Source organism: Enhydra lutris, unplaced genomic scaffold (genome assembly GCF_002288905.1).
Source record: "Enhydra lutris kenyoni isolate GAN:26980312 unplaced genomic scaffold, ASM228890v2 scaffoldscaffold6, whole genome shotgun sequence".
Classification (NCBI taxonomy): domain Eukaryota; kingdom Metazoa; phylum Chordata; class Mammalia; order Carnivora; family Mustelidae; genus Enhydra; species Enhydra lutris.
This window is the reverse complement of record NW_019154090.1, coordinates 42,362,352-42,379,060: the sequence shown is the minus strand read 5'-3', so window position 1 is coordinate 42,379,060 and position 16,709 is coordinate 42,362,352. Positions and strand designations below refer to the sequence as shown.

General features: G+C 41.1%; 1 protein-coding gene across 1 annotated transcript in view; it reads right to left on the bottom strand.

Annotated features, from left to right (window-relative positions):
• Positions 1 to 16,709, bottom strand: part of LOC111141429 (destrin, actin depolymerizing factor) — a 41,438-nt gene that overhangs the window by 1,796 nt on the left and 22,933 nt on the right. The window contains exons 2-3 of the mRNA XM_022493974.1: positions 5,573 to 5,880; positions 1,789 to 1,865 (exon numbers count right to left, since the gene is read on the bottom strand). Of these exons, the coding sequence (XP_022349682.1) occupies positions 1,789 to 1,865; positions 5,573 to 5,880 (385 nt within the window). The remainder of the gene's footprint in view (positions 1 to 1,788; positions 1,866 to 5,572; positions 5,881 to 16,709) is intronic.

The window sequence follows — 16,709 nt, the reverse complement described above, 5'->3', positions numbered from 1 at the left end:
TTGATTTTAGTTGACTATACTGAAGAATAACCGTATTTACAACTGGCATCTCCTTTGCTCTGGAGAAGTTAGCTTTCCAGTGGTATTATACTACACATTTAAGAAATCTGTCACAATGAAAACTATGTAAAATGTGTACTGATGGCTTTCGCAGAAAAATTACACCACCTCACGGCAGAATGAGCTCACTTAGGGAATTACATACAGTAGCTTCTCCGTGAACAGCTGCTATCTTTCAAACAGATGCACTGTTTCTGATCCTCCATAATTTTAAGTCCATTTCTTGAGCTGCAGAAAGTACAGCAAGTCAGCTTTTGGACCACTTAGGGGTGACTGGAGAAAGCCAGTGATAGTTTCGCAAGGGAAAAAAAGCAACAAGGTGACCATCTTTAACATCAGCAGGTCAAATCTATATAGCAATTCCGTCCTTTACTGAAAGGCAACACAACATAAGGATGGTGCGGAATCCATCGTCAGTTAACCAACTGGTGAACACACCTCTGGTGGGTGGCCCAGACACATGGAGAATCTGACAAGGCCTGACTGATGCAGCAGCAGGTTTCAAGAAAAGAAGTGAGAATTTAGTTTTCCTAGGTAAAACAAGCCAGAGCAAACCTGTTCTGCCACAAGCATATAAAAACCAGCCATAGTAAAACAAAACCAAAACCACACTGGGCCAAGTCCTGTGACCCTGGCTTGCCCAGCTCTCTGGTGCTGGCCATGGCAGGGAAGGCAGTGGGCCAACCTGTTACATGGAGGTGACACAATCCAGACCAAGCCTCCCATTCTGCCGCGGAGACAATCAAGGCCCCAGGAGGTTAAGCGCTTGGGGCCAGGGTCACACAGCAGTTAGGTTGTAAGGTTAGCCCTCAGTGCAGCCCTCTGGGCATTTGCCCCATGCTCTTCCCATCGTACCAACACTTCCCTCCTGGCTGGAGGCAGTAAGTATGGCCAGGCCATCACAGTAGGATCCCAATCACCTGTGGCAAGTCAAAGGTAAGTGGCTGTTCAAGGATAAAGGCACTTTCCTTTGGACACAGGTGAGTCAGTTACCTAAAGTCATACCATTCCAAAATAAAGCTAAAGAGTATCCTTCCCCATTTATGAATGTCTCCTTACTTCAAGTTTGTTATGTCAACACATTCATAGGCCATCATAAATTCATTATGTAACACAGCCAAAGTAAACCACTGAATCTCCATATGCTATGTGAGAAACTCGGTAGCCTCCCAAACTAATCTGAAGCCAGCCCAAACAAACAATATGCACACAATGTCCAGAGAATAAAGGGTTTTTGATTTTTTGTCATCCACACCACCCCCCCAACCAAGAATAAGGGTTTTTTTATTGTTGTTGTTCTTTGTTTTTTTAAAGATTTCATTTATTTATTTGACAGACAGAGATTACAAGTAGGCAGAGAGGCAGGCAGAGAGAGAGAGGAGGAAGCAGGCTCCCTGCTGAGCAGAAAGCCCAATGCAGGGCTCGATCCCAGGACCCTGGGACCATGACCTGAGCCGAAGGCAGAGGCTGTAACCCACTGAGCCACCCAGGTGCCCAAGAATAAGGTTTTTAAGACAGGTCGTTCAGATCCAGAGTGCCTAGCACAAGACAGAAGACATGCTAAAAGTGAGGTTCAACCTTCCAGGTTTTTCCTCAAAAGAGGCAACACTTGCCTTCTTTGTCACCAAGGGTCTCCAAAGGAAGTAAGGTGCTTCTTAGAAAAGATGCAGCCCACATTCCAGCGGTCCACCATACCTCTAAATGTTTGGAAGTAAATCTAATCCATACCTTGAAATTTCTTTTTGATGGCATCCTTGGAGCTTGCATAGATCATTTTACTTTTCAGAGGAGCTAATTCTGGTGCCCTGCATAGAGAGATACCAAAAATGAAAACAATGTTTAGAGAAAGTACAATTACACTGTGTTAAACATTTCCATCAGTGATGGGGAACAGTCCTCAGAATCTCCTGGGAGTTTTGCTAACTACACAATGTGTCTATTTCCGCCCCTCTTGCACACTATCAAGGAGAGGCACACATGGAATGGCTCAGGTTAACTAAAGTGGAATAAAATCAGAGAACCACCAACTGAAGATCAGATTAATGGGGTCATTAAAAAAAAAAAAACAAAAAACACTGGATAATTGATTGTATTACCCAAGTTGTTTTAAATTTTCCCCCATTTTTATCAATAAAGGCTCGAGTTCAGGCTAGTAACAACCACCTTGCTTTTCAACTCTTTCTGGTTAGAAAAAAAGCTTCAGAAAATATAGAGAATAATCTGTAAATCAAGTATCTGCCACCCTGAATTAAGAAATACTAGAGGGGTGCCTGGGTGGCTCAATGGGTTAAAGCCTCTACCTTCGGCTCAGGTCATGATCCCAGGGTCCTGGGATCGAGCCCCACAACCAGCTCTCTGCTCAGCGGGGAGCCTGCTTCCTGCTCTCTCTGCCTGCCTCTCTGCCTACTTGTGATCTCTCTCTCCGTGTCAAATAAATAAATAAAACCTTTAAAGATTTTATTTATTTATTTGTTAGGGAGAGAGAGAGAGAGCACGAGCACAGGCAGACAGAGAAAGAGGCTCCCCGCGGAGCAAGGAGCCGATGTGGGACTCGATCCCAGGACGCTGGGATCATGACCTGAGCCGAAGGCAGCTGCTTGACCAACTGAGCCACCCAGGCATCCCAATAAATAAAATCTTTAAAAAAAAAAAAAAATACTAGAGATTTTAGCATTTTTGCTTCAGACTATTTGTAATATATTCCTTTTTAGAAAACGAAATAAAAGACTCCTTCTTAATCCTTCCCAGTCCCTTCATTTATGTCTATTCCGATAGACAAATAGCAAATTCTGACCACATGAGAGTACTTGCTTTCCATCTTAGACTAACAAAATGAAACATGACAAAAGGATTTTTTTTTTAAGCTTAGCAATTCAGCAACTGTGCCTTAACTGTTAGTATTACTATTATCTTGTATTTTTAACAAAGCTTTTAGTGTCTCCCTCCTCCTGAATGAATCCTGGAAGCACAGCATATGCTTCATAACTTTCTTCACCAGCAATACTGAAAAATAAGAGAAATACTAACAATGCACAGAAAAGCCTCATCCTACTCAAACTGCTTATCCATGAATTATTTCCCACTATGCCACCAAACTCCAGGCACACTTCTACATGGAGTGTAGTTAAATACTTTTAAACACCTAATGCTTGCATTTAACTGCCGTACTTCCAGACCATTCTACAGTAGTTAGCGCTGAGGGCTAGCGTGGACCTCACGCTAGTCTACTCCTGCCACAGAGGGCAGTTTCTATTCTTAGAAACCAGGAACAGCAGTCTGTGTGTCTCAGATGCTTATTCCTCCCAACGAGGAATTTACAACGAGGGAGGCAGAACCATAACCACCACCTTAGGTCTGGGAATCGCTTGAGATGCAAAGTTAAGTGGGTACTTTCTTTATGCAAAATAGGTCAGGGACAGGAAAAAGCATTAGCTGTTCTGATTTTACTCTAATCAGATTTTTAAAATGCCTTAAGTAAGAGCCATTCCTGGGCCCTACACAAAGTCTGTTATGGGAAACTCCTAGAAGGCTGTACATTTTCTTAAAACAACAGTGCAAAACAAAATACTGCATTAACAAAGAATTCCTTTTTCTTCTTTCTACCTTTATTTGCCAAATGTTCTTTAATAATGATGTATTATTTTCACAGTAGGGAAAAAACAGGGGGAAAGTAATGCAAATGAAGTAAATAGTCACCAATTCAGAAGCCTAAACCTTCAGCTGCAACTCAGCTATAAATCTCAGAAGGACAGAGGCTTCACCTGTGTTATAGCTGTTTTCCCAGGCTCTAACACAACACTTGGAATGTGGTAGAAATAAAAGTTCAAATCAGGAAGGGCTCTGTCTGAAGTCTTAACAGCTACTATCCTTATGTAGATAAGTTTGTGGCTCTCAGACTTGCAGAACAATAGGCTGCCCCCAACAAGCACCTAATCCCACGTTTATATTCCACACATCATCTTGGTTTAATCAAGCTCAATAAAGGCTTGCTGAAATGTTACTGAGGTGTGATCTAGAGTTCATTCCTTTAAACCAGAATTCTTCTGACTTCCTAGCTCCATATCCCAAGCTGTTGGTGACCTACAGCAAAGAGCTAAGCCCCTTCTAGCCATGTCCTGGCTCGGCAGAAGTATCAAGAGGACCTTCACTCCCCCCAAATCAAAGGCTGTTACCACTCCCCCTTCCACTGGAAGCTAGAGAATTATTCTACGTAAGAATTCCATACCAGGGGCACCTGGGTGGCTCAGTGGGTCAAAGCCTCTGCCTTCATTCAGCTCAGGTCATGATCCCAGAGTCCTGGAATCGAGCCCCGCATCGTGCGGGCTCTCTGCTCAGCAGGGAGCCTGCTGCCTCCTCTCTCTCTGCCTGCCTCTCTGCCTACTTGTGATATCTGTCTGTCAAATAAGTAAGTAAAATCTTTAAAAAAAAAAAAAAAGGAAAAAGAAAAGAAAAAGAATTCCATACCAAAGAAAGCAATATAATACAACTAAGTAAGAGACACGTGTGACTTTCAACTGAAGCTTAATCTCGAACTTACCTGAAAAGACCAGGATAACTAAATTAAGCAGCCTTTTAAGAAAAAAGGCCACATAAATCACCTTATAACACTTTCTCACTATTTAGAACAACGCTGTCCAGAAGGGCTTTCTGTAGTGATGGAAATGTTCTGTCTGTGCTACCCAGTAAGGTGGCCACTAGTCACAGGTGGCTACTGAGTGTTTGAAATGTAGCAAATGACTAAGAAAATGAATTTTTAAATTTACTTAATTTTAATTATTTTACATTTAAATAGCCACCATGGCTAGTGGCTACCCCCTACTGACCTAGTTAGAGTTGCAACGATAGTACCAACTTCCAAAACAGCAAACCACAGGGGCGTCTGGGTGGCTCAGTGGATCAGCCCTTCAACTCCTGGTTTTGGCTCAGGGCATGATCTCAGGGTTAGATCAAGCCCTAGCGAGTCTCAGCTGGAGTCTGCTTGAGATTCTCTCCTCCCTCTGACCCACCTTCTTCTCACTCACTCTCCCCAGCCTTTTAAATTAATTCATTCTTTTTAAAAAAAAAAAAAAAAAAAAGGGTAGCAAACCACGGAGGAACAAGTAAAGGATGGGTGTATTAAAATGTTAAAGGCTGGTTCCTGGCAAGACATGTTGGAGAAGGATTTTGGTGGGGTAAACTTTCTTTTCAGGATTCTAGGAAGAATTTTTAGAGAAATGTTAGCTTGTAACTGAGTTCAGAGAATGCATAGAATCTAGCGCCTGCCCCTATCCCCACCAAAAGAATCAACTACTAAAAGTCATATTCTTCAAGTACACAAAGAATAGTTAAAATTTACTTTTGGTCCTACAAACATTAATGTAACTAAGACATTATGAAACCTTAATAAAAATTAAATGACAAATACTACAGATAGACTGACTGAAAATCCTTTTGGCCCTAAGAAATGGTTTCTTCAAGTGGTAACAGTAAAATTAACTCAGTTATACAGAGGCTCAATATTTCTGATGCTTACCACAGGAAAAACATCAATTCCTCTTTTCTAGATTCCTTGGTTTCAAAGCTTGCATCATACAAAGCATAGCGACAATCTTTTTCAGGAAGCATTCCCACAAAATGCTTGAAAGGATCGGTTATGGTTACACCAACATCTCCAACCAAGATCTCTTTCCCTTCTTCTACAATGATGCACTTTTTGTCTGCACTGAGACAAAAAATGACAGCCTTCTTCCTTTTCTTGATTTCTTCTGGTGTGGAGCACTTCCGAACTTTCATGTCATAAAAAATGCGACATACTTCATCTGCAACTTGCACTCCGGAGGCCTATAACAAGGTAAAAAAGTCAGAAGGAGGCTTTTAACTTTCATTGTGCCAAATATAAAAACACCATGTAACTTTTCCTTATAGACTGGCATACACTTCAAATTTTTAAGGTATACTCACCATCCAAAAGAAAAACAAAATCTAAGCTGCAATTGTTAGTTTCAGTCATTAAACATTAAAAAGATTAAATATCTAAAGTATTCATCACTACACACATACATAGGTATAAGGGAAGACTGAGCTACAGCAGCCCCTCCTACCCTAAAATTTGGAAAAAGGTGCTTCCTAAGATATGCTAGATTCAACTGCTTTTAAAGGGGTTGCTTAGAGCCCTAACTGGGAGCAGTCATCTCCCCAACTGGGGTATTAATAATACCCAAAATTCTTTTCATAATGCATAGCAGATGGACAGAGTGGCTGCACTGAGAAAATTCCATTCTGCCAGCGTAACTTTCTCTAATAGAAGAATTAAAAGGTCTTTGTCTATATACATTTCAAAATTATGTGATTAATATTTAGTAACACATTAATCATATGCCTTTAAAATTTCACTTACAGGGGCGCCTGAGTGGCTCAGTGGGTTAAAGCCTCTGCCTTCGGCTCAGGTCATGATCCCAGGGTCCTGGGATCGAGCCCCACATCTGGGCTCTCTGCTCAGCAGGGAGCCTGCTTCCTCCTCTCTCTCTCTCTGCCTGCCTCTCTGCCTACTTGTAATCTCTCTCTGTCAAATAAATAAATTAAAAAAATCTTTAAAAAAAAAAATTCACTTACAAAATCTCCAAGTTTAAATTAAAATCACTAGATTTTAATTGTTTCAACCACAAAAAAGACATGATAATTATGTGACATGATGGAGGTATTAGTGTAATCATCAGACTGTGGTATATAAATGTATCACATCAACACCTTGTACATCTTCAGCTAACACAATGTTACTTGTCTATTATATCTCAATTTTTAAAAAAGGATAAGAAAACATTTATTGCTGTAGAAACAAAATAATTTAGGATCATACTGACCAGAAAAATAAACCTCTTACCATGTTACACTTGCTATTCTGAAACGTGACCCTGACAGCAAAAGGTCTCAACCTGAGTTTTTAATCTTTCATCTTCTTTGAGGTGTGTTCTATTTGCATTAACTCTACTAAAGCCATAATTTTTGATGCCTCATTAACTACTTTGGTTTGCATGTTAGCTTTTCTAAAGCAAGAACTATAAACTTCATAAATTTAAATACTAAACAATGCAAAAAATATTAATGACACCCAAAATTAATGCCAAGTAATTTGATTAATAAAACTACATATAAGATGAAAGGACAGAGGCACCTGGGTGGCTTAGAAGTGTCCAACTCTTGGTTTCCACTCAGGTCATGATCTCAGGGTTGTGGGATAGAGCCCTGTGTCATGCTCCACACTCAGCGGGGAGTCTCCTTGAGATTCTCTCTCTCCCCTTCTCCTCACACCCTGCCCTTTCTAAAATAATACTCTTTCTTTAAAAAAGAGGAAAGGACAGCCCACATATGAGGAGAAAATATCTGCAAATCGTATTTCCAATAAGAACTTGTATCCAGGGCACCTGGGTGGCTCAGTGGGTTAGGCCGCTGCCTTTGGCTCAGGTCATGATCTCAGGGTCCTGGGATCGAGTCCTGCATCGGGCTCTTTGCTCAGCAGGGAGCCTGCTTCCCTCCTTCTCTCTCTCTGCCTGCCTCTCCATCTACTTGTGATCTCTGTCAGATAAATAAAATCTTTAAAAAAAAAAAAAAGAACTTGTATCCAGAACAAAGATCCCTTATAACTCAAAAATAAAAAAAGATGACCCAAATTTAAAATGGGTAAGGGGTCTGAATAAACATTTCCCCAAAAAAGTATAAAAATGGTCGGTAAGCACTTGGGAAAAGTGCTCAACATCATCAGTCATTAGGGAAATAACATGTCAAAACCACAAGGATCTACTACTTTACACCACTAGGATGACTGTAACAACAAAGACAGCAGTAACCTATGTTAGTGAGACTGTTGAGACATGGAACTCTTCTACAGTGCTGACAGAATTATCAAACAGTGTGGCTGCTTCAGGAAAGTATTTGGCAGTTTTTCAAAAAGCTAAACACAGAATTAATACCTATTAATGCCATTCCTAGGTATATACAGAGAAATGAAAACATGTCCATATAAAAACTTGTACGGGCACCTGGATGGCTCAGTGGGTTAAAGCCTCTGCCTTCAGCTCAGGTCGTGATCCCAGGGTCCTGGGATCGAGCCCCGCATCGGGCTCTCTGCTTACCTTCCTCTCTCTGCCTGCCTCTCTGCCTACTTGTGGTCTCTGTCAAATAAATAAATAAAATCTTTAAAAAAAAAAAAAAAAAACTTGTACACAAATGTTCAGAGCAGCATGATTGATAGTAGCTAAAAAGCAGAAGAAAGAATGTTTATCAACTGAATGAATGGAGAAACAAAATGTGATGCCATCCATACACTGGAATATTATTCAACCACTGAAAAGGTAGTGTTAAAGGCTATAACGTAAACCGTGAAAATCATTATGCAAAGTGAAAGAAGCCAGATATAAAAGGCCACATATTACATGATTCTATTTCTATGAAATGTTCAAAACAGGCAAACCCATGTTCAGAAAGGAAGGAAGCAGATCACTGGTTTTTAGGAACTTGAAAAAGGAATGGGGAGTGACCACTAATGGGCATGGGGTTTTCTTTATGGTGTGATGAATGCTCTGGGATTTGACAGTGGTGATGAATCCACAACTCTGAATACATTGAAAACCACTGAATCATACTTTATGATATGTGAATTACAGCTTAGTAAAGCTGTTACTTAAAAATACACATAAGAACTCTGGCGGTTAAAATATACTAAGATCCTAGCATTTACTTAATATCGGGGTAAGGTCTAATATACTTCAATTCTATCAAATCTAGTCCGCACCTAATCATAATCTATTTCAATCCTATCTAATCTAATCCACACTTTGTTTATAAACAACATTCATGTGGTAGTAGACATAGAAAATCAAGAGTAGAAAACTACCACAAAACCCATCCTATCTTATCACTTTCCTAATTTCTGTAAATCACAACTGACCAACCCATATTTAAAAGCATGAAGGAAACAATGGAAGCCTTATTAAGCCAACCAATCATCTGAATGTATCTGTCAATATTTAAGTGAATTAACTCAAACAGCACTTTAAATTCTGATTGGAAATAAAACATATTAACCATGTACCAGTGTGGAAACAGAAAGTAAATAGCTATTCTGCAATTATTATGCAACTAATGTCAGCCAAATCTAGCTATAACCTACAGGAATCTTAAAAGCCTCAGTAAGGAGAAATCTGAGCTTTTCTCTACCGGAAAGGATGTTTGTAAAGGTTTCTGATGAGAGGAGTACTATAGACACTTATGCTTGAGGAAATTAACCCTGAAGACTGTAAAGGAAAATTTGGCAAACACACTGAAAACAGGAAGACCACCTCTGAGGCAATTATAAATATCCAGACGATGTAAACTTTAAAGACAGCTAGGTGGAGGGGCGCCTGGGTGGCTCAGTGGTTAAAGCCTCTGCCTTCGGCTCAGGTCATGATCTCAGGGTCCTGGGATCAAGTCCCGCATCGGGCTCTCTGCTCAGCAGGGAGCCTGCCTCCTCCTCCTGTCTCTCTCTGCCTGCCTCTCTGCCTACTTGGGAGCTGTCTGTCAAATAAATTTAAAAAAAAAATCTTTAAAAAAAAAAAAAAAGACAGCTAGGTGGAGATGACCAGTTAGCAATTGGAAATGTGAGCTCCGGTCTTACTGATACTTTGGACTATAATCAATATCCTAGAGATACCAATACAAAGTAGCAAAAGAGTAAAAAGTCAAGGGGACTATGAAGAAATGATCAGAAAACTAAAAAGTAAGAAGGGACAAAACAGCATCCTAGAAGCCAGGGAGGCATCCTGGGGGGACGGGGGGGGGGGCGGTCATCAACACCAATGCCTGCAAAGTCTGAGAATGACTGCAACAGACCACCAGGTTTGGCAACTGAGTCTCTATGCATTTCAGGAGATTGGAGGAATCAGTCAGAAGTCCAGGGTAATATGCTGAGGATTTACAGGGGTAAACCGAGGAGGTGAAGAAAGAAAGCACAACAGTTAATGGCAAAGGGAAAAGGAAACAGACTGTATGCTAACTTTATAGAAATTATCTTACAACTGGGGAAATCTGACCATACTAAAAGTTTAAGAGTTTGAAGGAACAAGAGGAAAACCAAACCACTAAAGGAAAAAGGAAAAAAGAAAAAAAAAACTAATATTGAGTACTTAATGTTGTCAGATATTTCTAAATCACAAAAATTCTGAGATGGCTACTGTTATTATCGGCATCTTACAAATGGGGAAACTGAGGAACAGAAAGATTAAGTAACTTGGCCAGAGTCACATGGAAACCTATAGCAGAAGTGAGATCTGAACTCGGGCAATTTGGCTCCAGAGGATACTCTTAACCACTTACAATTAAGGGACAGAACTCTAAAGAGAGTGATGAGACTCAGGGTACACATGAGGGAATCAGTCTTAGAAAAGAATATACAGGGGCACCTGGGTGGCTCAGTGTGTTAAAGCCTCTGCCTTCCGCTCAGGTCATGATCTCAGGGTCCTGGAATCAAGCCCCGCATAGGGCTCTCTGCTCAGCAGGGAGCCTGCTTCCTCCTCTCTCTCTGCCTGCCTCTCTGCCTACTTGCGCTGTCAAATAAATAAATAAAATCTTTAAAAAAAAGAAAAGAATATACAAATAGCCCTTGATTTTCAGAAGTTCAAGTTACACCAGTTTGCTTTTACGAAAGATGTGCATTTGTACCTGTTTTCACAGACCAAAGGAAATCTAAAGACTTTCACATTTACAAAAAAAAGGCAAAAAGCAACAATAGCATTGAGTGTTTGCATGGAAGCAGTGCACACATGGAGCAGTGAGTGACCCTGCCAAACTCCTTCCCCAGATCGACACTCAGCATCTCCACATGGAGCCGCCACAGCTTTAAACTGTATCTGTCAGCATCTGCGCTACATCTCGATTTATTTTGTTCATCTGCAACCAAGATGTGTCCTAAAAGTGCCAAAAGAGTCTAAGAAAGGTTATGTTTGGCTCTGGGAATGATGAAAAATTTTTCCATATAAATTAATGGAATTGCTACACCATTCAGGCTTATGAAAGGTTTCACAGGCTCACTCTACTTTTGGATGGTGGGGGAAACCTACACCCTTCTCTCCTCTAAAATAGTAAAAGGGACGGTAATAGCTTCGAGAAGGAAGATACACATTTCTAAAAACTGTACTTGAAAACCTCTATATTCTCTGTGAAGTATAAACCAGGAGAAGTAGAGCAGGAATTTGAGGGCAAATCAGGTGAAGATTCAGAATAGCGGGGGCGCCTGGGTGGCTCAGTGGGTTAAGGCCTCTGCCTTAGGCTTGGGTCATGATCCCAGGATACTGGGATCAAGCCCCACGTCCGGCTCTCTGTTCGGCAGGGAGCCTGCTTCCTCCTCTCTCTGCCTGCCTCTCTGCCTACTTTCTTTATCTGTCAAATAAATAAAATCTTTAAAAAAAAAATAAAAATGAATTAAAAAAAAAAAGATTCAGAATAGCTGTTATGGGGAGTTGCCAAGGGAATCACCTAAGGACAAGCAAAGGGGCTCTGAGGACATCTAAAGGTTCAGCTGAGGTCAGAAGAGTGGCGGGAGAGCAATCTGGCAGTACACAGATGTTGATGGCAGTTAGGTGGAAATGGAAAAGGAGGACCCTGCATTCTCCCTAGGAGGCTTTATCCATGCTTAAGTTTTTGTGTGTCTAATCCAAATGACTTGCACATTGTTCAGATTTCTGCTTTTCTGAGCCCGAAGCCTTTATATCCAATTTCCTATCTAACATCTCCAGATGGATGTGTCAAAAAGAGATCTGATGCTCCAAAGTCCCCTTCTAATCAGTCTTCCTCAGTACATAGCACCATCCCGGTTACACAGACTCCAAACCTAAGAGATAATATCCTCAATAGTTCCTTCTCCCTCATCTCACTTGGCTCTTTGACTTTTCTTACCTTTTTCCAAGACATTCAGCGCTCTCCATCTCTGTCACCACTCTCCAGCCTAAGCCACCGTTTTCTATTATCCGAACTGCTACACTAAACCCCCAACTGGCTGCAGAGGAGAGAGATCAAGATATGTGTACACCACACTGCCTCCTCTTCATGGCCACACAGGAAGACTACATTCCCCAGCCTTCCTTGCAAATTCAGCTGGGGCCAGGAAGTTCTGCTCAGCACAGTGATACCAAGGACTTCCAGCCCTGACTCTTTAAAAATGGTCTTCAAGCTCTGTCTTCCCCTGACAAGAGGACCTTTGTGGACACAATTTAAGACAGAAGAGAGCTGCTGACTCCCCTGAACTCTGCATGATAGAAGTCTTTTCTGTGTTAAGCCACTGAGATTTGGGGCTTAATATGTTACCATGGTTGTTCAAATATGACAGACTGCCCATGCCCACTGCTGATCCCCTCCACACTCCAATTCATCTTCAACACTGCAGCCAGAGATCTGAAACACAAATCCAATATCCAGGCTCAAAATACCTCGATGGCTTTCCATTGATCTGAGGGTAAAAGCACTAATTCTTTAACATAGTCTAGTCCTACCCACCCCTCCAGCTTTATCTTATACTACACAACTCTGTACCTCACCACCCTGGCCTTCTCTTAGTAGTTCACACTGGCCATGCTGCCTCCCATCTTTAATCATACTGTACACCCCACCTGGACGGCACTTCCCTACCCTTCTTTGCCTACTTCACTCTTCAGATCTCAGCTTAATTCTCACTTTGCAAAAAAGCTGTCTAGGTCAAACCCACTCTAACATGATTCCATGACACATGAATCTCTACTGCATAGCACTTACCAGTTTCAGTGTTTTGGTTTTTTTATTATGTTTACTTTAATCCCAGTATAGTTAAGGTACAGTGTTATGTTAGCTTCAGGTATACAATGAGTGATTCAACAATTTTACACATTATCAGCACTCATCATGATAAATATACTCTTTTTAATTCCCATCACCTACTGCACCCATCCCCCCACCCAACTCCCCTCTGGGACTGACTTATTTCACTTAGCATTATACTCTTTAGCTCCCTCTACATTGTTCCAATTGGCAACATTTCATTTCTTTTTATGGCTGAATAATATTCCATTGTGTGCGTGTGTGTGTGTGTGTGTGTGTGTGTGTGTGTGTGTGTGTGTGTATCACATTTTTATCCATTTGTCTATCGATGGACACTTAGGCTGCGTCCATAATTTGGCCATTGTATAATAATAATAATGCTGCAATGAACATGGAGTGCATGTATTCCTTTAAATTAGTGCTTTTGTATTTTTTGGATAAATACCCTCAGTTTTTTCTAAGATTATTTACTTAATGACTGCCTCCCCAAATAGGCTGTAAATTCCTTAAGACTATGTCTGCTTTGTTCACTATAACATTCCTCAGAGGAATCAAAGATTTCCCAAGACCCCCTAGGAAGTTTAAGATAAAGACAGCAATATCTGGTAAAACTTTCATTATTCCTTGATAAACTCTAATGGAAGGGAGTTTAAAGAAGGCAGAGATTAAATGGGGGCTTGGGGAGGGATGCAGGCACTCAGGGAGGACTGACATGTAAGCTGATTTAAAGCACTCCAAAATAAGGGGACTGGAAGAGGGACAAAGCTAGTTCCTGATGAAGCAAACCTGGCACACACACTCTGAGAGGAGGATAAAGGGAGGAGGAAGCGGAGATGTGGACTGGCTTCAGGTGGAAGAAGCCACGAATGCTAGGCTGAGTATGGGGACCCTGGATATTTTTAAAAAGAAAAGATGACCAGCTAAAAGGCTAATTCAGTAAGCAAAGCAAGACGTGATCAAGGCCTTCATCAGGGTAGTGGGAGCAGTTATAAGGAGGGCCGGATGCTGATACTGCAAAGGTACAAACAACGGTACTGAACAACAGCTGGCTGGGAAGGTAGAAAGGAAGGAATCAGAATAAAGTGTATAGTTCGGTGCTTAGGACCTCTCAAATGCTTGCTTTCTCACATCTTTCCATAGGGGAGCTTTAGAGGCTTTGATGTTAAAAAAGTATGGTCGATCCTCTACCTCTAGTAGTGTTATAATACTAAATTCTGCCAATGAAAATAATGAAAAACCCACCAGGTAAAGTGTATACTTTTAATACTATTGTACACTATTCAACTGTAATAAATAAATATGCTTAAATTTGTTATACCTTGATTTACCTAGTATATCCTTAATAGCACTGATATGGAAGATTAAGCAACTAGCCCCTAGATTCCTGATAATGATTTTTATAAAGTTAAAACTAAAACCATCAGAGCAGACAGGGAAAGCAAGGAATACCAGTCTTACACCCTGGCCCAACACTGTCCCAGGGCCCCTCCCTTCCTAACCTCTAATATAGCCCAGCCCAGCTCTTCTCAACAAGCTGAGAGCTCTTTTACCCTTGGTTCAGGAGACTGGGGAGGTGGAAGACTGGGGTAAAGATTAGCAGGAGGGAAAAATATGAAATAATCCTTACTAACATCTTGGAGGCCCAAAGGAGACAATTTGAAATTAAAGCCCTAGAATTATGAGAGCACCAGTTCCAAGCTTTCCCACTGACTAGCTGTGTTACCCTAGGCATGTCATTTAACATCCTATGAAGTATACGAGTAACTTCCAATTAATTTATTGAGGAGGGTGCACTAGGTCAGTTATCAAACCTTAGAGTACACAGAAATCTCCTGGGAATCTTATTAAAATGCAGATTTTACAGATTCTGATTTAAAATATGGGGTGGAGGGACGCCTGGGTGGCTCAGTTGGCTAAGCAGCTGCCTTCAGCTCAGGTCATGATCCCGGCGTCCTGGGATCGAGTCCCGCATCGGGCTCCTTGTTCTGTGGGGAGCCTGCTTCTCCCTCTGCCTCTACCTGCCATTCTGTCTGCCTGTGCTCGCTCGCTCTCTCTCTCTCTCTCTGACAAATAAATAAATAAAATCTTAAAAAAAATAAAAAATAAAAAATAAAATAAAATAAAATATGGGGTGGAGCCTGAAGTTTTGCATTTCCAATAGTAAGCTCCAGGTGAAGATCACTAAAATGTAGTTCTGGGGATGCCTGGGTGGCTCAGTTGGTTAAGCGGCTGCCTTTGGGTCAGGTCATGATTGCAGGGTCCCGGGATTGAGCCCCACATCTGGCTCCCTGCTCAGCGGGAGCCTGCTTCTCCCTCTCCCTGCTGCTCCCCCTGCTTGTGTTCTGACAAATAAAATCTTTAAAATGTAGTTCAAGAAATATAATAAAATTTTACCTCATTGTTATTTTAGCTTTTTGCCTACAGGCTTAATTTTTATAATGAAACAGTAGTGGTAACAGCACTTTATAAAAACAGGCCCAAAACATTTTTGTGCCATGGACCCCTGGTGAGGCCTATGGGTCCTTTCTCAAAAGCATGCTTCAAGCAAAATGTGTATCATTATAAAAGAAGCCAATTATAGTGAATACAGTTCATTCAGGATGATGGTTAAGCACTCCTGTGAAAGTATTAATTTCAGGGGCACCTGGGTGGCTCAATCAGTTAGGCGGCTACCTTTGGCTCGGGTCCTGGGATGGAGCCCGCATGGGGCTCCCTGCTCCAGCGCGTAGCCTGCTGCTCCCCCTGCTTCTGCTCTCTCTCTCTTCCCTCTCTCCCTCCCTCTCTGTCAAATAAATAAATAAAATGTTTTTTTAAAAAAAGTATTAATTTCAGTGGGTTTCTTAGCATCAAGAGACATTATAGCAAATCTTAAAACACAAACGACTGTAACACTGATCTACAGAATCATCTGTGCTTTACACGGTACTTTTACCTAATAGAAAAAGTCTTCTCCCATCAATCTCACTTTTCAGTATTTCTCTAAAATGTTAGATTACTGAGATATTAACTGCTTAGCTGTGAAGGAATCAAAGTTTATTTTAAAAAGGAAAATCAAATTCAGTTTTGATATTTTTTTAAGTTATTAAGTTTAAATGCAAGTTTTAATAATAAAGACCATTAGGGGCGCCTGGGTGGCTCAGTGGGTTAAAGCCTCTGCCTTCAGCTCAGGTCATGATCCCAGGGTCCTGGGATCGAGCCCCTCATAGGGCTCTCTGCTCGGCGGGGAGCCTGCTTCTCCCCTCTCTCTCTCTGCCTGCCTCTCTGCCTACTTGTGATCTCTGTCTGTCAAATAAATAAATAAAATCTTTAATAAATAAATAAATAAATAAAGACCATTAAAGGATACTCGGAACTTCACACCAAAATTTGCTACACAGCTGGGGAGGAAAATCTGGAGAAAACAGACTGCCACTACAAGAGCACTGTAAATACCTTACAAAGACACTCAATCCAGAGCTTCAGTTTCTGTGTGTTCTGTACCAGTGGCCCTGGAAAGTAACAGTCACTCTTAAACTCCACCCCCTTGTCAAAACAGTTGCTGTTATATAATTACTTCACTCTATTTTATCTCACCAACTACCAGTTTTTAACTCGTTCATGAAGTATAACAGATCTTAAACCTGAGTGTCCTCTGGCAGAGCTTTTGTAAAACACTGACTGAGAGATGAAATGAGTACATCTGAGGCCCCACCTTAACACTCAAGATTCACTCCGTGTGAGCTTCTCTAAATAAAGATACTCCTCACAAACAGAAGGGGAAGTAAACGCTGCAGAGAGTATGTAACACTGGGTATTTTAATAATTGCAAATGACAGAACACACTTAAAACATCAATTCTCTCCACAATT